The following is a 21385-nucleotide window of genomic DNA, read 5'->3' as shown; positions in this document are numbered from 1 at the left end:
TTACTGTGTGCAAGACAAGACTGCATATCATGAGCTAAATTTAGAAATTCCTGAGTGTGCGTCGAAGTGCTTGAAGAACGGCAATTCGAGAAAAAAGGAGGTGTAGGGTGTGGGGGTGCGGAGAATGAAGGGTGTGGGGTGCGGGGAAGGGAGTGTAAATTTAGGAATTTCATTTTTTTTAGGGTAATTTAAACATTTTATATATTTTTTTTAAAAAAGGAGGTGTGTTTATATGAGAGTGGAGGTGTGTTTATCATCTGCCTTCCAATTATTATGGCTTAAATTGGGGAAGTTGCACAAGGACAAGTTTGATGTTAACCACTCCCTTGAGATAAAATTGTTTGGGCACTGCCCTTCCACCATAAATACTGAGGATCCAAGGAAAATTGCACATGGCTTTTAAAACTCTTGTCCTTATGTTTACATTCTTCCCCTTCAAACCAGGTACCCTAGCCATGCACTAATTTATACCAGTAACCTTTGTTGCTCTCCTCTAAAGAAACAAAAAACACTCATCAACCGCAAGCTTCATTTCTTCATTTTTTTAGTTAAACCAAAAACTAAAATCATTTAATAAAAATTTGATATATTCTTTTACTAAAAATTTGCACTCTTTTGAAGATCGAGACTCAGGTTCACTTCTTTCACAAAACTCACTTCTCTCAATTAATTCATTTTCACAGTCTCTCTTTACTCATTATTGAATGTGACAAAGAAATGTCAATAATATATGGGAGATTTTTTTTTAGTGATTTTTAATATTTCCCAACTGAGAGTTATAAACTAATTTCTTCGCATATTAATATTCATTTAAAAGTTTGATTAAAAGATATATTGTTTTATGTACACAGATTTTGAAATCGTATGTTAAAGTATCATATATTTTCATTAATGTATTTGTTGTTTTAGGTCACATACAAGCACAATATTGATGCTTCAAGTCGAAATTTATAATTATCAATTTCTTTATAAAAGAAATAGATCAAATATTTTTTTTTTTGTATAATTAAGAAGTATATTTTTCCCACCAAATTGGCCTATAATAATAAGAATGATGTAATGTTTTCAGTTATGATTTCATATCTAAACTAAAAATCAAATCCTAATCGTTTAGCCTAGAAATATATATTCGACTACGTCACAACTTTCAATCAGTTGACCTTTTTTAAAGAAAAAGAAGCTTATGGGATATTTTCATATGTCGATCTGATTTTATCTTAGATATTATATTTTTCTTGCTCATTTTACAAACAACTTTATACTCATATATTGTATTTTTGCTTGCTCAAATTATAATTCTGGTCTTTATGCATTCCATCAGTAAAATGTAACGCCATATCTATCGGTCTGGAATTGATTCAACAACTGCTGCTTATATGCATATAGGTGTGCGACTATATAAACTGCTTATATTTTTCAAAAAATAAAAATAAAAATAAACTGCCTATATCATATATGTATATAGATGCGATTATATCAACATGAATGTATTAAATTTCATCAAAATTATGCAGTTAAGTGTGCTTATCCTGTTAAAAACAATATATTACATCTATAATAAAAAATATATGTGAATTGTGGCCACCGAGTAAGTTTAGAAAATATAAATCTGTCTTTTAAATCAGTGCTTCAACTCATCTGGTATTTTGCAAGGATTAGGAGAACAAAATCCGCTACATTGTCATACCTAATTATATAAAAGTCAAAACATCATGATAAATCTTTATGTTGTTCTCCTAAAGAATTGGATCTATTTATTTCAATTTGGGAATGAGACAATTAGACTTCTGTTCTGTCTTTTTCCTTTTTAAATTATTTTTTAAAGAAAATACTATTTGCTAAGTACGCCTTAGGACTACTCTAAAATTTGACCATCAACACGTGCGCACCACCTTTTAAGATTAGAATCATGACTCATACATATTCAATATAATTTATATTCGCCGGATATTCCTCTATTGCCAAGTCACTTCTCAATAAATATTTTAAAGCTAAATCATAACTTTTTTTTCTTCTTCAAACAACCAAATTAAATTATAAAGGTTACTTATGAAATGTAAATAAATTACAAGTGATTTCCATTCTCTTTTTTTTTTTTTTGACGAAGAGTTCCTCATTATTTAGTACATAGAGCAAAAAGAAGAAAAAAAGAAGGAAAAATAAAAAAGCAAAGAAGAGAAGTCTACCTTGGTAGTTGGTACAGGTAATCACGAGTTTGGTTTGATGCGATTGCGATGAATGAACTTAAACTATATATGAACCTAATTAGCTAGCCCAAAGTATTCCTCTCATGAACAGGTTAAGATGGTTGGAGTTCGTATAAGTATATTTTTTCTTTTCTTTTCTGACCAACTAAAATAAATTTAATCAGTTTTAATTTTATTTTTAAGAACGTGTCCTGACGTTATCCGTAGAGTGATAGTTTGCTGTAAAAAAGAATTTTACAAATGAGAATTTAAAATGAAAGTTTAGAAGAGTGATTTAGATAAAAGTGCGTGTGCACGTGCAGACATGTGTTTGAATATGTGGAAGCCCGCATATGAATATTATGCACACGTGCCCACATGCTTCTGTGAATCCTAGTAGAGTAAATTCTTGAAAAGGAGAAAAGGATTGTGAATGTGATTGCATGTGGATTCATAAAATCCCAGTCAACTGCACTGTGCCCCAAAAAATTTTTACAGTCTCCATTGTCGTAGTTCTGCCAAACCCATTTTTATTTTCATTTCTTTCTCTCTTTGCATGCATAGTAATAGAATCTCTTCACACAAAAAAAGGGTGGTGGTGGTGGTGGTAATGTTTTTATTTAGAGAATGTGACTGACATAAAAAACAACTGGCACATTTTGCTCTGCAGCAATCTAAACTCCAAACTATAAAAGAGGTTTATGTTTCCGTTGAGTCATTCTTTAATCGTGACACATGATGGGCACAGAAAAGGAAAAAGAGGCACAAGGATACTAAATAATGTGTGCTGTTTATGTCTACAACAGTACATTTGAACACTAAATCAAAGGACCACTTAATATTGTTCTCAACCGCAACACCCTTTACTAATGATGCATGTTATCAGTAATCTTGTGACAAATAGGGACATGTAATGTAATGGGTGCAGACAGAGAGAGAAAAGAGGCATTACATTACATAACTGCTCAAGGGATAGGTGTCCATACAGTGTGGAAGGGGAAATGGACGTGTACCCGGTTTTGTTAAGAGGGTACACAGTGCATCGCTGTCTAGCATGTGCATGTGATTGTGAATTTCTCTTTCTCTCACTGGCACTTTGCACATATCAGGACAAAACTAGTCTAGGATTTGAGTCCGATTCTCTTGGTTTTCTCCAACACTTTATCCAACTTGGTGCTGACCCCAAACCAAAACTAGATAGGCACGTTGTCACGCAGTTAATAATAGGTTACACAGTATATATGTGATGTGAGTGAGTGCTTCATCAAATTTATTTTAACTTTTTTTTATATCCTTTTTTACCATTACTCTCTAGTCTCTTCATCATAAATTGGACACTCCTTCATAGTAGAAACGAGAATATAGCCAACCCCTTTTAGATTCCATTCCTTTGAGTTGAGTCAAGGGAGATGAATGCATCGGCTTCAGAATGCAGCAGTGGTTGTGAGTCTGGTTGGACTCTATACCTGGAGCACTCTTTCCAGCTGAACTACAATGCTTCTTCGCATGCAAGTTCGCAGTTTATAGGTGAAGGAGATGACGGGTTCTGTGATGACAAGAAAGGCAAAAAAGAAGAGGCTGAGGAAGAGGACTTGTCCATGGTTTCTGATGCCTCTTCTGGGCCTCCACACTTGCCAGATGCACAAGATAATGGCAGTCTTTACTCAGCATCTAAGGTAGCAATGGCAAACCTTGGCAATAAGAGGAGTAAAAAGAGGCAGAAAGTTAAGGAAAACCAACACCTTCCTTCTTTTCTTGATGACACTGCTAGCTCTCCTTTCTTTGACTTCTCCATGGTGAGTGAGTTTGACCTTGATTGCAATTAGTTGCATTGCCCGATCTCATTTTTCTAGTACTAAAAGCATCATATGATAGATGATAGATGATAGATGATAGATGGTACTCACTTGGCTCTTGACAATTTTTCAGAACAATGTCACTTTGACCAACCAACAAACTTCGACAGAGAGCATGCTAGATTACTCACAAGGTTTCTCTGCTACTTATTATGAGGTACTTCATTCACTTGATTCATTCTTTAAAGGTTACATTATGTTCAAAGTTTTGTATGAGAATGTTCATGTTCTTGCAGGAGAGATCCTCGTTGCAAGACCACTTAGGTTTTTTACAACCATCCCTATCAGAAAATGGAGTTCATAACAACAAGTAAGAGCAAATGCTTCTTCTGTACACTGTTCAAGTTATGTAGCAGTGTTTTAATTTATCACATGTGAATGTGACCATTCAATTGCATTTTGTGCTAAGCAGATGGTACGGAGGGAAAGAGATGGGAATGATATAAAGATAAGTTTTATTTCTATACTAAAAGCTACATCTGCTATTCAACCTGTTCCAGTGGAAGATACTGAAGATCGATGGGGGGGGCACAGAATCATTGATGGTGTAGAAGGAATTTGATCTCAAAAGGGATTCTATTCCTTTGTTTTCTTTTATTGCATCTCTTAGCTGTCAATGCAATGCTAAACAACCTGAAAGGAAAATTTAGAAATAAACCTTTTTTGTTTCATAATTTAATGTTCTTGTCAATGAATAGTGCACACAAGATAGATAAGTTAGGCAGGTTCTGTGTAAGCATGCTCAATCCTTGTTTTTGATTGATGAGGCTGAGGCCCATGCTCAATTTATATCAGCAAAGCAGCGCTAGCAACTTTTGCCAAACAAATAAATGAAACAAATATTTAATTCTTCAACCCCATATTCTCCAAAATTGCCAAACCTTTGTTTTTCTCTCAGGGTATAAAACACTAACAACTTTTACACATCAAGGGATATAGTTGCAGATGCCTGGTTAGGTTTAACGGTTTAAGTAGAGTTGATCTTGTGTGTCCATGTTCAAAATTCAAGGGGGCAGAGATACCTGCTTTCAGTGCTTTGGAAATGCAAAATTTCTTTAGCAGATAAGTACATCTCGGGGTTGACAACATGTTCCTCAATCTTCCTATATAGTTTAGATCTCGTCGGCTACGAACAGAATAATCATCTAAAGTTTGTCCTAAGTAATACTGTGGAAGATGACAGTAATCTGCTCCAATCTCACTAAATTTGTGATGAAAACTTGGACATGCACATCTCACAATGCTAAATAAGCACCGAAAATTAACAAGCTAACTAAACCAAAAAAAAGCGCGTAACAATGGGAGGAATATGGCGTGAATGAAATTAATTACGCATGTAGTAAACCAATTGTACGGTGCCCCCTTTTTTTAATCATAATTCAAAACTGAATTTTTTAGTGAAGCGAGACAAAATGTAGTGCTACCCACTAAATCTCTTGACACGGCAAATTCAGATGAAGACCACGTCATCCTAGTTGATTAGGTAGTCTCTGTTTAATCTACATTTGGATTTTTACGTTAGAAATTTGTGATATAAATTAGGAGGCAGAGGGTTTAATCATCAATAAGGACAAGGCCTTATTAATTCTGAAAGTTCTAGTGTTTTCCTGAAGATTACGAATTAAGGGCTAAGGCTTAATCTGTTTCCAAAAGGGATAAAAGATGATAAAGAGAGTTGAGGTATGGGTAATAAGGAGAGTGTAGAAAGGTGAGGAGGAAATGCTAATATTTATGTTGGAATATTTCATATACATCGCTTTAAATCTTTTGCTAAGCTCAGGAGATCCTGCCCGAGATCTTCCTGACCCGGAGGAACATGCCCCATTTTGTTTAGTATGTCAACTTTATCTCGTTTGGAAGGATCCCCTATTTTAAAATATCATATATGATGTTTTTTTATGTGGGTTTGCTCCCTTCAACTCTGTCTGCTTGGAAGCTGTCACAGGACTTGATGTCATGCACACTTATGTGTCTCTTTGAACCTTTTTTTATTCCTTTACTCATTCCTGTTCAGATTAAAAAATGTAGCGTGTGAGGCCAAAGAGGTTTAAAAAGCTCAAGAAAAGATGGCCATTGAGAATTTAGCATGTCAAAATTAAAAATATCTGCCCACATGTTGTTTTCTCCTATATATAATCCAAGTTTGGAAATAGGAGTCTTAGATGTAGGAATAAAAAAATGCTAAAAATAATAGAAGAAGCTAAACTAAAGACAAATCAAACTAGATAGAGAATTTAATTTAAAGGTGAAGATAGTCATTGCCTAGCTGCATTCCATCAAATTGGATAAGAATCCAAAAGGGTATGGGAAAACATTTTGTGCCCTTCCAACCACCGCCAAACCAAACCCTTCTATCCCCGTTACACAGAGGAAATATAGAGATAGGAGGGGGCTTTATTAGCTTTCAAACACGTGGTTCATGCTTGATCTTCTATTTTTTGGATGTTCCCATTTCTCAGGACAACACTCTGCATCTCGGAGACTACCAAACAGTGAGTGAGTCATCATGTGGTAAAAACTAAAATCTACAAAATCATAACTAGTAGTGATAGTAGCAGTCATTAACTTGGCACTTCTACAAATTTCCATGTCTTATGTTGAGGGTTTACTTTCTATTACACTTGCATTAGCAAACAAGGTCGTGGACTCAGAAAAGAAGCAAGGCGGATACATGTCAAAGTCAGGATCAATCATTTTTGTTGAAAAGCCACCCTTTTCAAGTCAGGAATTTCAGTTCCTTGGAAGTGAAGGCTGTTATTTTGGGATCTCGCAACAAATTTTTACTGTTCATTATTGGACTTCACATTGATCCTGTATTTGTTTACCTGATAAAATAAAAATACCAACGGTACGCAGATAGAACAAGTTACGTAAACTATGTCACATAAGGCTGCCAATAACAGAAATGCACCCAAAAATTTTTGGAGTACAAAGCAGTTCCTAAAGAGGCAAAGACAAAACTTAGGTGCTGTTACGACATGTGTAATAGTTAATTGTCTTATATTTTCATTAACAAATTCTTACACTCGTGAAAACATCACATATAAAACAGTGCATAGGTCTTGTTTGTTCAGAAACTGTTCTGGACCCTTGTCAGGCTCACCTCAGCCAACCCCACTTAGGAACATGGTTATTCAACCTTTGTAACCACGCAACACAGCTCATATTGACACGGTGCACAGGATCATGACTGTAATTCATTGATAAACTACACAGTTAATAAAGAGATTCGGTTCAGAGACACCTCTCATACATCATCTTGCCGAAAACACTACCCTAGCACACTTAAAACCTTGTAAGTTTAACGAGCCTCAACTAACAAGAACTTCTAATTCCACACATTTCATCATCTCAGCATGCATATATTGACAAGTCCTTACAGTTACAAGTGAAGGACCATCGAAAATTCATATTAATCCTTCAACAGTCTTCATCATTGGGCTGCTGCTGAACAAAAGTCATAATTTGAGTTTGAGTCATGCATTTGAAAAAGGAAACGGTTTTAAGAAATAGTTTAATACATCACTGTATCTCCGACTTCTTGTAAGGAGTCGTTAATCTTCTAAAACTTTTGTAATCCAATATATGGCTTTTAAAACTTAAAAAAAAAATTAAAATTATGAGAGTTTTATTAACTTTAAAGATCCAATCATAAAAACTGTAAAAGATTAAACACCCAATTACAAAATTGTTTAGTATAAGAACTTCATTAAAATTTTCCAAAAGGTTGAAAACTTGCCACTGATGTATTAAATGAAGAAATATTTTAGATAATAATGCACATGTTGAACTGAAAGTAATGTTTGGCGGCACTGCCAAACTATTCAGTTATTGGGTTACTTGTATATTTGATGGTGTTGACGAGTGATTTCTGGCCTCAATCTGCGAAAATATATTTTTCTCCTTGAATAAGTCATTCATTTCAATCCAATGAAATTGGTTTATCTGGTTAGTGACACAACTTGCAAGAAAGTACTACCTTCGTATCGTGATATCCAAGGAGAAATGAGATCAGAAAGAGAAAGAAAGAAGAAACCCCAACCCCAAAAGAATGGAATTGTTTTAGCAAATAAAGTTTGATGTTTAATTTACTATTGGAGAATGGATGCCAACCTGTGTCAATTTAAAATCGATTACGTGAAACGGTTGCACTTGTGACATTCCTCTCCTCTATACTACAATTTAGAAGGTGTAGCAATAGAAGTGAATCAATGTCACCTCAGTAACATTTACTAACCATTGTTTTTTTATATTTTATATACTTATATAAATCATTGTTTTAAGTCAAATCTTTACAAAAAATAAAAAATACAGTATACAATGTGATTAATGAATCTTGATTTTTAATAATAAAAAAATATCGATTTCTAAACATTAGCCATTTAAGCATCTGACAAATAAGAAAATCTTTTATGACAAAAAATTATCTTCATGAAGATCATAATCATAAGAATTGAAATTTATTTCATTTTTTTTTGTGAATTGAAATTTGTTTCGGAACCATTTCAAGAAATATTTATAATTGTTAATCGAAAATCAAATATTTGTAATGTATTAACTAAACAAATTAAAATAACATGATATTTTTATTGTAATAAAACTTCTTTTTTTTAATTTTACAATGTTAAATTTTCACCTCTGCATAAGAACAATTTTGTAAAAAATTTATGCAAAAAATATTTTCAAGAATCCTTAATTTTTAAATATGAGAAATTAACATTTTTAATTTTAAATTACTAAAAGTAAAAAAAGAAGTTTATTGTAATAAACAGCGTAGGATAATAGTGAACAAAACCTATTCAAAAATGTGATTTCATTTGTTTCTTTGATATAAGAAGTCAATCAAAGATTGACTCTCAGTCTCTACAGTCCAAACTCACTGATTCAACTAAAAAAAATTGATTAAAAAGAAAACATAGCATACATTCAGCTGAACTGAAATCTACTTTGTTGAAAATGGTTATAGGTTTTGTACCTCCTTAATGAATGATAGAGATCTTTATCGAAAAATATAAAAATGATAGAGATCTATTTTATCCAACGGTGAAAAATGGTTCTCTAAAACATTTAAAAAAAAATATATATCTAGATGTTTTCAAAGTTCTAGACTTCTCGAAATTTTATTTATATCTAGAAGTATCCATAATATTCCACCCTTCTTGACTTGAGCTTTTCACATTAATGTAGAGACTTTCACATTAATAAATAAATAAAATTAAAGTATCTTATGAAAAAAAAAAAGAATAATTATTAGCATCTATCTAGTGCTCCCTTGTAGTGCTGAGTGAGACATACAGAGGTGGGGTAATGGGGGAATTGCTGCTTTTCTTTGTCTTGTATCCATTGCCAACAAATTCATTTAGTTGAGACAGTGGCTTAGACCCATAAAATGCTTTCCCTCATGGAACTCCTTACATAATTATTATAATTATACAAATACGATTTCTAGAGTCTCCTCCTCTCGTGTTTGAAATACATATTTTAATCTATTTACTTTAATTTTTCCAAAGTAAATTATACTCTTATTTTTCAAAAATGTAAATATTATAATATTTTTCTTCTCTTGTTTAAAATATATAATAAATTATACTCTCCCTTTCTAAGAATAAGATTTTAAATAACTTCTCATAAAATTAACTGTTTCTCTTTTAAAAAGTTACTTTTATTTTTATGGTTATAAACAAATATAAATCAATTATGCTTTTTTTAATATATCTTTTTATGATTATAAACAAACAGAAAATTACTTTATATCAGAACCGCTTCTTTTTTAATCTGTAATAAACTGGGCCAATATAATGAAAGGTTTATGCTTACTTACCACGCGAGAATATACGACTCGAGACTGGCTTGCAAACCAAAGCAGATGGAATGATGCTTTTATCCTTTTGACAACTAAGGGCTTGTTTGTAACTAGTGACAAAATTAGACAGTTCCATTTTAGGTTTAAAATGTAAAAACAAACAAGCCCTTAGTTGTCAAAAGGATAAAAGCATTACTAACAATAATTAATAAATTTTAGGTGATCAAATAGATAAAATATTACTAACAATAATTAATAAATTTTGATTTTTTTAATGTAGATTTTTAATTTTAACTTATTTCAAAATCGACAATAATAAATAAATTAATGTAATTAATATTTAGTAAACAATTACAATTTGTTATATTAATATTAAAATGTCACAGCTATATATATATATATATTACTTTAAAATTGTAATAGTTTAAAATTAATGTAATTAATATTTTATTATAATGTTACAATTTTTTTTATATTAATGTGTTATTATATTTGTTTCTACAGTAAGTCTGCTGTCATCGTTAGGGTCATCCTATCATAGGTATTGTTTGCTTTGGCACTCGTTAAGTCGTCATAGTTTTGTCTTTTAAAAGACGTTTCAGTGAGTTAAGGAGGGAGGATCGGTGGGTTAAGGAGGGAGGATGTTTATAAACTACTCTTAGCCTTGACTCCTAAGCGACGTGACTTTTAAGCATATCGAAACTAGCTCCCCAGTCGATGCTAAGGGACAAGAGTGGCCTAGGCCCTCCTTCTAGCGCCAAATATTCCTACCGTAAGTCCACTATCATCGTTAGGGTTAGTGCATCCGAGATATTGTCCACTTTGACACTCGTTGGACCGTGTTCCGGTATACTTCAGATGTGGTGATCCTAACGATGACAGCAAACTTACAGTAAAAACAATCTTATATAATTATATAAGCAAGAAAATTTTAATTTTGTTTTATAATATTTGTATATGAAAATATGCCGAAGGAAAGTTTAGTAATTACAATTTTTTATTGGAAAAAATTTATTAGAGAGAAAATTTATTTTTTAATATTTGTTTTGATATATCTAATTTTTTTTAATTATTTTCAGTAGAAAATTTATTTTATAATATTGTGAAAATATAATAATAATTAGTAAATATTAAAAAATATTCAAATTTATCCTTTTATTTTAATATATTTATTTTTTAAAATTATTTTCAGTAACAGTTCATTTTACAATAATATTTATTTATATATTAAAATATTTTAGAGAAAATTATTAGAAGGGAGTTTCAGAGAGTTATTGGAGGGTATAAATGTTTAGAATTTTTTTTTTAAGAATTATTACAGAAATTTTTTTTGGAAGGAAGAAGTTTTTTTGACAAAAGGAAGGAAGAAGTTATTTCACACACACACACATATATATATATATATATATATATATATATATACACATTACTTTTTGTAAACGCCTATTTTTTCAACAAAAAAAAAATCAACAAATTGACGAAAATAAAAAATTGTTTTAAATAAGAAAAACAAATGACACACAAAAATGAAGAAAAATTTGGACCCCTCCAAAATGCATATAGCTCCACCTCTGATGACAACCCTCAGTCGTGGGTAAAACCCCCCCACATTGACAAATTAAGGTCGTACCATTTTGACTTTTTGGTAAGATATCTAACTCAATTATACCTCGGATATGCAAGAAAGCCACTAGTTATCTCAACTTTAAAAACAAATGGGTGTAATAATAAGCAACCATACTTGTAGTTACTAGTATGTCCTGACAAACTCCTGTCAGACTGAGAAGCGCTGAATGTTCAAAGTGTTAGGGATTTGTATGTTTATCTGTAAAGTATCATTTTTCTTTTTATCATCAATTATCTCCTCAAACTCGTCTGTTTATGCAAGTATCATTTTAACTCATCAATTATCTTCATAAACCCATCTGTTTTGTTCTTCAGTGGCTCAACGTCTCCACTCGTTCAAGGATACCCTGATCCGGATGGCCAAAATGACATAAACAAGTGCACTTTTCAGGATGTCAGTTTTTATTAACCAGGATAGCATTAAAAGAACGAAACTGTCAACTAGACTATGATCCCCAAGTATTAGGAAAGAGAAATGTTCTTTTCACATATGTAAGTACAGACCAAATAAGGTGGGAAAAACTAAGCAATTAAAAATGCAAGGGAAACAACGTTAAAAAACAAATAAATGTGATGAAAAGTCTGATTATTGGAGAATTTTTTGTGCAAATAACAAAACTGTTATTGCAAAGCAACCAAGTATACAAAAGCTAACGTTTCTATCGATGAAATAATGTACAAGAAGAACAACGTAGTTGAAGCTGAAGGATTTAGTACATGCAGCAGCCGGATACTGTAATGGTCTTGCACTAAAATTTTTAGCACATGAATAAAAAGCAACTTTAAAATTACATTACATTTCTTTATGGAACACAAATGGATGCCTGGCTACTCTAGCAAGCGTTTGTGCTTACACCAGGCAATGGCAACCACATACAAGAATATGGTCCCTGCAGTGCTACCGCCAACAGTCCAGAGGAATTCTGGCATCCCAGATTTTTCTTGGTCAAATAGCTCAATATGAATATTCATGCCAAAAATACCGGCCACAACAACAAAGGCACTCACTACCAGAGTTGCTGTGGTCAACATAACTCCCATTTGGAGGAGATGGTTCTGTTTGTCATCCAGCATGATGTTGATATAATCCTCTGTGTCATCCACGTACTCCCTCAGCTTCAACAAGACAACCAATAAATAAGAAAGTGATAGCAACGTAAAAGTCAATTTCAATTCACCCTTATCAAGTCAAAATGTTATACAAGATAACCACATTGGATCTCCTTCAGGTAGCTAGTAAATTATATCATGTCAAAATGTTATAGAAGATAACCATATTGGACCAGAAATGTTCCAATATCATAACCTAAAGCTTTCAATCCCAAGATTTGCCAAACTCCCTTACATATAATTCATCCATCTTACTAACCATATTCCTCAATTCACCCAACATTTCTGAAAAATAGGAGAGGTTGTTCCACAGATTTGAAACTATGTGCATATTTGATACCATATATGAATAGGCCTAAAATATATGGGGTCCGTCAAGCTGATCTCTGAAAGGTGAAACTTGTCAAAAAATATAGCTGAATATTTATCTTAGCTTATCAGTTTATTTATCTCTGGAGGACCTGAATATTAGCTGTGTAAGCTATGGGTGAATTTGTATGTTAAGTATATGAAATGGTTTGTTGAAAGACAAGTTAGTGAGTGAAATTGGCCCCGATGGTGGAGGTGTAGCTAGAATGAAAAATGAGTCTAATAAAAAAAAAAATAAGTGCAGCGTTTGTGAAGGGATACCGTAGAGAGCTTGTTCAAGGTGCCATCAATCTGCACAAAGTATGCCTCCAAGAGCATCTCAAGCTCCTCGACATCAAGATGCTTGGTGACGGCACTGAAGGTAGCGCTCCCGCGGGTTCCATGGCTGTCCCTACCAAGCACGTTAGAGGCGCCAAAGCCATCCATAGGGTCTCCAGAGTGGAGAGCATTATGATCAAAGGAAATTTCAGGAGCAGTCCTAAAAAGTGAAAGATGATGGTAAGAGGAAGAATGAGAGAGAGAGAGAGAGAGAGAGAGAGAGAAGAGTAGATGCCTGTCGGTGTCATCTAAATCAGGATCAGGCTGAGGCTGAAGAAGATTTTCCTCGGCAGAAGCAGAAGAGGTATCGAAGTCGTGATCAGATAATTTGTGAGTGAGGTACATCTCAGCCATATCGTCGTCGTCATCGAGCAAGTGCTCCAATTCATCCCTAACCTTCTGAACACGACCAGTGATGGCGACTAAGCGGCTCTTAATCTGACGAACACGCTCGAGATTGAGAGTACTGATCTTGGAAGTGAGCTTATCCAAGGCGGGGTGGGCCTCCTGCTCGAGCGTCTTGGCCTCGTTTTCCAAGACGGTGCAGGCGGCCTCAAGGCAAGCTTCGAGGGCAACGAACTCGAAGGGGAGAATCTTGATGGCGTCGGGGTTGGGGGAGGTGGAGGCCTGGTGGTGGCGGAGGATGCGGGCCTGGAGCTCCTGGACGAAGGGGGTAACGGAGGGGTCGCGGGAGTTGAGGAGGAGGACCTCGTGGGCTGTTATGATGGCCTTTATGTGCTCCAAGTTTATGACGATGGCCCTCTCTCGGCCCAGAAGGGTGGATGGGTAGGAGAGGAGTGGGTCCAATATTCTCAGGTCACGGGCTGGGAGCCCCGTCCGCCTCATGATTGCGTGCTTCCCTGCCTCCACCACCTCGCTCTCTCCTCTGCCCTCCACCACAAGCCATGATCTCACTCCGCTTCCCTTCTTCCGAATCCCCGTCGATCGCTCCTCCCCTCCCCTCATTCCGAATCCCTCTTCTTCACCCCCCCTTCACCCTTTTCTTTTTTTAATTCTTTACGTCACCTCTTTTTCTTTTTCTTTTTCTTACCGCTTCTATTTTCATCTCAATTTACCAAATCACTTTTCTAATCATTTTTTTTAATTTACACAAGTTTTTTAACATTTACCAATGCAAATATTATAATTTCTTTTAATGTTCCGAGATTTTCACAATATAAAAAAATCACCCACTACTTGATTTACATTTTTTAATATAAAAAAATCTTATCACATTTCATTATAATAACAATAAATTACCTGTTAAAAATTAAATACTCTTTTAATTTTTTAATAATAGAACATTAATTATTACTTTGTTTTGAATTATTATAATAATAATTGAAGAATGTTTAAAATCAACAGAGTAAAATATTCATGTCTAAATATTTTAAGGTCTTCACCAACATACACTCTTAGTGCTAAAGACACATTATAAAGTCAACTAAATTCTGAAATTTTTGGCATGAAGAGCATTTTAAGGTCTTACTTAACGTACACGCTTAGCATCGAAGACACATTTTAAGGTTGACTAAATTTTGATTCCTTGACATAAATAGCGCTTTAAAGTCTCCACCAACACATATCCTTAGTACCAAAGACGCATTTTAAGGTCGACTAAATTTTAATTTCTTGGCATGAAGAGTGTTTTAAGGTCTTCACCAACATACATCATTAGCGCCAAAGACACGTTTTAAGGTTGACTAAATTCTAATTTCTTGGTGTGAAGAATGTTTTAAGATCTTCACCAACATATATCCTTAGCGTTGAAGACGCATTTTAATGTCGACTAAATTTTGATTTCTTGAGTAAAGAACACTTTAAGGTCTTCACCAAAATACATACTTAGTATCAAATATGTGTTTTAAGGTCAACTAAATTCTAATTTCTCGACGTGAAGAACAATTTAAGGTCTTTATCGTATCGACGAATTTCTGATGCCCCATTACCTTCTAAATCGGATTAGTACATTAGATGTGACTCATAATTTATAAGATATTTGATATTACAAAACAAAAATACTTTGTTAAAAATTGATCTTCCAATTTCATGAATTAATCTTTGTGAAACTGATTGTTAACTACTACTCAACACATGTTAAAATCTTTATCTACCATGCACAAAATACTATTTTGAAATCGAATTCATTCGGTAGACAATTGTTCAATAACACGATTATCTTGAGAGTAATTACTAATTTGACAACAACATGAATTCGGCATAACAAGTGAGACTCTTTGCACTTTGGTGCTCGAGTCTGGAGGGTTGTGTACCGTCCAACTCTCCAATCATCTGAGCTAGCCAACTCAAGACTCTTCGCACCCTTGACGCTCGAGCTTGGAGGGCTGTGTACCTTCCAAATTTCCAATTAATTGAATTGATCAAGTAAAGGCTCTTTATACTATTAACGATTGAGCATGGAGGGTTACATATTCTCCAACTCCCCATCCGATTAAGCAAGCTGAATTCAGGGTCACTCATGTGATTTTCGCACATATTTGATTACGATTATAAATGTGATTTATAGACTCATTATGGGAAATAAAATCAAGACGTATTTCAAGGGATTAAGATTGGAGAAAAAGATTTGTGTCCTTAATATGACACCCATATATATAAATGAAAAAGGTTTTACAAAAAGTAGATTACGTTCATCAAATGTTCTAGGTCAAGACGACGATTAAAATTTTTTATGATTCATATCACTAAGGGTTCTTTAGTTGCTATCCTTTTATCGGAACATGATTAAAAAAATATAATTAAAATCTTAAATTAGTAACATTAAAAGTTGTAACATGAAATGTAGCCTATATTTATTTGTTTAGAAAGGGAAATATATGCATTTAAATTCTCTCCGAGACAGATGCCGGATTGTGGATAAAAGTAGAAATTGTGTGATTATAGCATCATGATGCTGTTCTTTCTTATGAGGTCGCTAAAGATAGTAATAAGCAAGCCATCTACTAATCATGCCAAAGCATTCCCTCGGCTTGTACTCTGGAGCTGTGTGCCCTGCTCCCTACACATTAATTTCCATCGCATTAGATTCATTTCACCGTTCCTTTCACTTATTAAATCACTTTCTTACCTTTACAGTCGCATATGTTATGCTATACTTTTTCATTACGTATCTCTCTGCATAACTGCAACCACACACACAATTAATGTTATGAAATTTATTGGTTAAATTAAATTGACCACAACAACATTGTTACTAACCCTGCAACTTGCCCTTCCACAAACCATGGCCTCCACTCGCCATCAGTAGAAACAGTAAAATTCAGAGATTCTATCCATTCATTGGTCCCCAGATACGGAATAACCATATCATGATCTCCACTGTCAGAAATGTATATTACCAATCAATTACCACTCACACGTGCTATATATATTATTATTGAAGGGAATGTCCATTAATTTATACCATCACCTGTAGATGAGTGCTCTAAGATCTTCGCTGGTGAAATTTCGGTGATAATCTACGGTACTCTTTATGTCATATACGTAAGCTAAGCTAGAATTGCATCTCTCCCACTCTTGTTTAGTTCCCTGATTAATTGCATGCCACAAACATTGTTAGAGCAGGTGTTTCAAATTTAGACAATCTCAATCGTCAATTTACTTACGTTTCTAACATGTAGAGCTTCTTGTACTTGTTTGTCGTCAGCCCAAATGCCTATGAACACATAGTTATTAGCCTGTTAACAAGAAAGAGCATCAAATTTGTGATCGAGATTGGTGTTTTAATTAAGAGTAAGTTATAGTCTTCATATATATTACCCTGCACCATCGCCCAGGATGGTTAACGTCTAAAAGGAGAGCATCTGAAGTAGGATTAACTTGTGAAATGAGAGCATCTGAGAGATCAACCTGGTTCCAGTTCATTTTGTTCAGCTTCGCAGTGAGAGAGCAACTTGGTTCCAACACCATGCCCTTGCAAACGTCTTTTAAGCACTACAAATCAAACACGTGTATTTTAATTGCCACTCTTATATATATATTATTTTTAATTTCTTACTCACCAAACCCACTATCTCCAGATCCTCAATACAACGAGCTTCACTTTTATTTGGGAAAACGTACTCTCCTTGACAATCCAATTTAGTTTCCTATAGCAAGATAGGGTATTAGAAAACAATGCATATAGAGATATTGTACTTAAATTTTATCTTTAATTTACTTTCGAAGCAACTAAAAGTAATAAATGAATCACCTCGTAGAGTTCATCAGATAAAAGTCCTACTCTATGAGCAAACTTAATTCTCGAGTTGAAGTCATGTTTCCAGTCGGTTAACGGGTTTCCTAGAACATAACCCTGCATCAAAATTCAGAATTCATTCATTCCTCTTCTATAGCACAAAATATTTTAAAATATGTCCAAAAAGTAATATGTACTTTGAGGTTGATTAGCGGTAAATTTCCAGCTGTGTTACCTACAATACAAATAAACATTAAAAGAATTAGTAACATAGACCCCATTTTAGAGCCCCTGGTTCAGCCAGCCAAACAATTGGGCACAATGCATGCACATGATGAAATGAAACTCAATCAAACATTATTTAATTACCATCAGAAACTTTCTTGACAATGACTGGAACAGGGATACCGGAGTAAGAATCGCCAGCGATGTATACAGGATTTTTTTGAAATTTTGGGTGAGCCACAAGCCACTGCACGGTCATTATATCATCATCCAAATTTAATGCTTATGTTATATATACATATTCATTCGTAATAGATCGAGTCACCTTTCTCAGAAACATATAAGTGTCTGTAGCTGATTTTGTATCACTAGTGTTGTATCCTGCTGAAGTTTCTGAATATGAAAACCCAGTGCCAACCGGTGCATCCAAGAAAATAATGTTGGCAACCTAACAATAACATCAAGTTCAGATGTATCATTATATTCATCGAACCTCGAATCATATATGTATGTGGTATGATGTCATGTTACCTTAGTCCAGGAGTACTCGTTCAACGCTAAAACTGGTTTGTTTTCCTCAATAGACCTTTCATAGTCGAAACGTATTGGACCTATATACATTACACGACGCCACCAACAGACTCCAATTATGCTATGCAAATAATTAACGCATGCCATCTTTAAAATTGTAAAAGAAGTTGTACAATATTCTTCAAATCAGATAGAAGCTCTATGTTATACACCACTCGATTTATTTATTCTTGTAAAGTGCGGCTAATAATCAGTGATATAAAATGCAAATAAATAAATTTCTGTTGACTATTATATTGGTGTTAGGATATAGTAATATTAATTGTAAGTGTTGAGATTGAAGCATGCATGCATACCGATTTCATACATGATACCAGATAGAGCTGAGCAACCAGGTCCTCCAGTGAGCCAAAGCACCAGTGGATCAGTAGCTGGCCACCCCTCCGATTCAACAAAGTAATAGAAAAGCTGAATCTCATCTAATTCTCCTACGCCAATGTACCTGATCCAGTTTATGTCCCATAATTTACTTTAAATTAAGACGTATAAGTATGTAGCTACATATTCACATGTTTGAGAAATAATTGATGATATACTGACCCAGTTTCAAGTAGGAATGGTAGCTCCCCGGGGAAACCCGGTAAGGTCTTGACAATGGAATTTGAAGCAACTGGGTTACATAGAGTGAATAGGAGAATGAAGGTCCACAAGATTATCATGCACTTGCTGGTAACCAAGTAGTGTTGATTAGCTGTCACTGTTGCAGCTGCTTCCATATCTCAGCTGTTATTTTGCTATATAGCTTCACTATCTCACTCCAAAACACTCTAACTGTTTGCTTTTCTTTCTATCACTATGAAGCTGCACGCTTGAATTGGAATTCGTCAAGTTCTTTTTTATACTTATTAATACCAACCAACATGTACGGGTCAAAATTATTTTTTTCATGATTTAGATTGAACCAAAAGTCGCTCTGCTTGAACATCAGATACTAGTTCCTGTTATAATTTGTTACACTCGCCCATTCAGAAGGTCAATGTGGCACATGCACAAAATTAAAATCTGATGCACCTATCACTCAACAATGGGATAAAGCGGGATTTCTTTTATCAGAATCTATGACATATTAAACATGAAGTTTTTTCTTTTAATTATATGTTATATTCACCAGCTTTCTCAATGGCTAATCTTCATTAAGAAACCTTACTCAAAAACTTCTAGTGAAGTCTATACATACATTTTGGTTTTGATTTCTCTATTAACGGAAATATTATGAATTTTAATTATAATATAATTTATTTAGATAAAAATATTTATTTATAATACATTCTAAAATACTACTTAAGAAGAATGTAATACCGGAATCATGAAAGGTTGCTGGTTCTTGACTTACGAGTATGTGTGAATGTGCGTAACCACCTTTAACGACAATGGCATCTGAACATTAGATACAGTAAATTACAAAACCTTAACAGTATAATCATTCATGTTCATATTGTTTGATTAAAAGCGAATGTCATATCGCGATCGAGATTGTGGAGAGAGGCGAAATAAAATCAATGGGTTATCGCCAATTTTTATTTTAAATTAAGAAAAACTTTTTTATTTGGAAAACTATATTTGATAAGAAATTTTGAGTTTGAAGTGTGACTATAAAGAGGGAAAGGTAGAAATTAAATTCCTCTTCATCCTTGATAATCTATTTAAAAATTATTTTATCGGATGAAACTTTATGGATTAATTATTAAATTTCTTTTTAACACCGATAATTCTTGTTAGGGAGTTGTTACTTCAAATTATGTAGACAAATAAGTTTAAAAAATAAATTCTAAATAACAGAAATTTCAGATTAAAAATTAGTAAAAAGACTAATTCATAAAATAAATAAAAAATCGAAAGGCCAATTTTTATAATAAATTTTGCAAAAATTTTAAAAATATTGTAATAACACTATGAAAACATTAAAATAAAATAAAAAAGAGAAATAATAAATAATGCAGCTGGAAAAATAATTTATACTATAAATTTAAAAAAATTAAAACCAAAGAAAAACTAAAATGTATTAAAAAAATATTAATGTTAAACTATTTAATTATAATAGATGTTGCAAGAAGATAAAACATTAAAAATAATATAAAATAATATAAAGATATAAAATAAATTTATAAAGAAATTATTAAAAATACTAAATTAAGATAAAAAAAACAAAAACAAATAACTACAAAAAAATATATAATTTGCATTGTTTTGGAGAGTTTTTTTTTCTGAAATAATATTTTTTTATAAAAAAAATTACCAAAAAAACATATATTACACATTATTTACCCAAATAGACCTTTTTATTGTCACACTTAGAATTCAGTTCCCTTCGGTTCCAGGGAACCGAATTCTGAAGAGTGTTATTTTTTTTTTTTAGTTCTAGTTTCGGAGAAAGAGGAAAATTGGATTCAGAACGGCCCGTTCCAGTTGTAAAATTGACACATTCCTAAGCCCAAAACGAAAAAAAAATAAAAATAAAATTAAATAATACTTAGAATTCGGTTCCCCGGAAACTGAATTCTAACTGTAAGTAGGTTTATTTAGGTAAATAATGTGTAATAAATATTTTTTTGATATTTTTTTAAAAATATTATTTGAGAAAAAAATTCTTGTTTTGGTATCCTCAATGTGGTACGGTAGAATTTTCCTTCTTTGTTATTATTTTTTTATTATCTAAAATACTAAATATGTGAGTTTGTGTACTTGAAAAGGAGATTGGAATTATGACCTTGGACTGGCAATTGGAGCAAATTCAAGAATTTTGGCTCCTTGGAGAGTGGTGGTGGCAGACATTAGAAGGAGATTGCAATCGTGTTAAGCAAATTGTTATTGTTGTCGTTTGGAAGGCGTCTAGTACTTTTGAGGTTTTGTATTGACAACCATACCAATATTTTATGTCTTTTTTAAAAGCATCAGTGGAGGTTATTGTAAAGATTATACGATTGCTAAAAATGTTTTTATAAGAGCTAAGAGGTTCGAATACATTCGGTGACCTGAGATAAGTAGTGTGTCAAGAAAGGGAGGAAGTGGGATTGGGTGTTAAACATCTCAAGCTGTTTAATATAGCTTGATTGGGTAAATGGAAGTCGCATTTGCTAGTAGATCATAAGAGTTTGTGGTACAA

The 21385-nt window shown here is 33.3% G+C and overlaps 3 protein-coding genes across 4 annotated transcripts; 1 reads left to right on the top strand and 2 right to left on the bottom strand.

Annotated features, from left to right (window-relative positions):
* Positions 1 to 3378: 3378 nt before the first annotated feature.
* Positions 3379 to 4721, top strand: LOC109814619 (protein SOB FIVE-LIKE 5). Its single transcript, XM_020379087.3, has 4 exons — positions 3379 to 3982; positions 4116 to 4199; positions 4279 to 4352; positions 4455 to 4721. The coding sequence occupies exons 1-4, from the start codon at positions 3596 to 3598 to the stop codon at positions 4486 to 4488; spliced, it is 579 nt and encodes a 192-aa protein (XP_020234676.1). The 5' UTR covers positions 3379 to 3595; the 3' UTR covers positions 4489 to 4721.
* A 7321-nt stretch (positions 4722 to 12042) lies between these two features.
* MGT4 (magnesium transporter 4) lies at positions 12043 to 14272 on the bottom strand. The gene is made up of 3 exons (XM_020379065.3): positions 13504 to 14272; positions 13212 to 13428; positions 12043 to 12587 (listed from the first exon to the last, which is right to left on the bottom strand). The coding sequence occupies exons 1-3, from the start codon at positions 14232 to 14234 to the stop codon at positions 12300 to 12302; spliced, it is 1236 nt and encodes a 411-aa protein (XP_020234654.1). The 5' UTR covers positions 14235 to 14272; the 3' UTR covers positions 12043 to 12299.
* A 1741-nt stretch (positions 14273 to 16013) lies between these two features.
* Positions 16014 to 19105, bottom strand: LOC109814617 (serine carboxypeptidase-like 18). 2 transcript variants are annotated; one of them, XM_083066140.1, is made up of 14 exons: positions 18823 to 19105; positions 18579 to 18724; positions 18223 to 18302; positions 18017 to 18139; positions 17836 to 17938; positions 17664 to 17701; positions 17482 to 17583; positions 17291 to 17377; positions 17049 to 17222; positions 16895 to 16966; positions 16699 to 16817; positions 16488 to 16607; positions 16357 to 16411; positions 16014 to 16280 (listed from the first exon to the last, which is right to left on the bottom strand). In XM_083066140.1, the coding sequence occupies exons 1-14, from the start codon at positions 18996 to 18998 to the stop codon at positions 16236 to 16238; spliced, it is 1440 nt and encodes a 479-aa protein (XP_082922266.1). In that variant the 5' UTR covers positions 18999 to 19105; the 3' UTR covers positions 16014 to 16235. The 2 variants fall into 2 exon arrangements, with proteins under 2 accessions (XP_082922266.1, XP_082922265.1); XM_083066139.1 differs by having other exon boundaries at positions 16014 to 16287; positions 18823 to 19104.
* Positions 19106 to 21385: the final 2280 nt, after the last annotated feature.

The sequence above is a fragment of the Cajanus cajan genome, chromosome 11 (genome assembly GCF_000230855.2).
Source record: "Cajanus cajan strain Asha chromosome 11, NIPB_CcT2T_4, whole genome shotgun sequence".
Taxonomy (NCBI): domain Eukaryota; kingdom Viridiplantae; phylum Streptophyta; class Magnoliopsida; order Fabales; family Fabaceae; genus Cajanus; species Cajanus cajan.
This window is presented reverse-complemented; position numbering and strand designations above follow the sequence as displayed.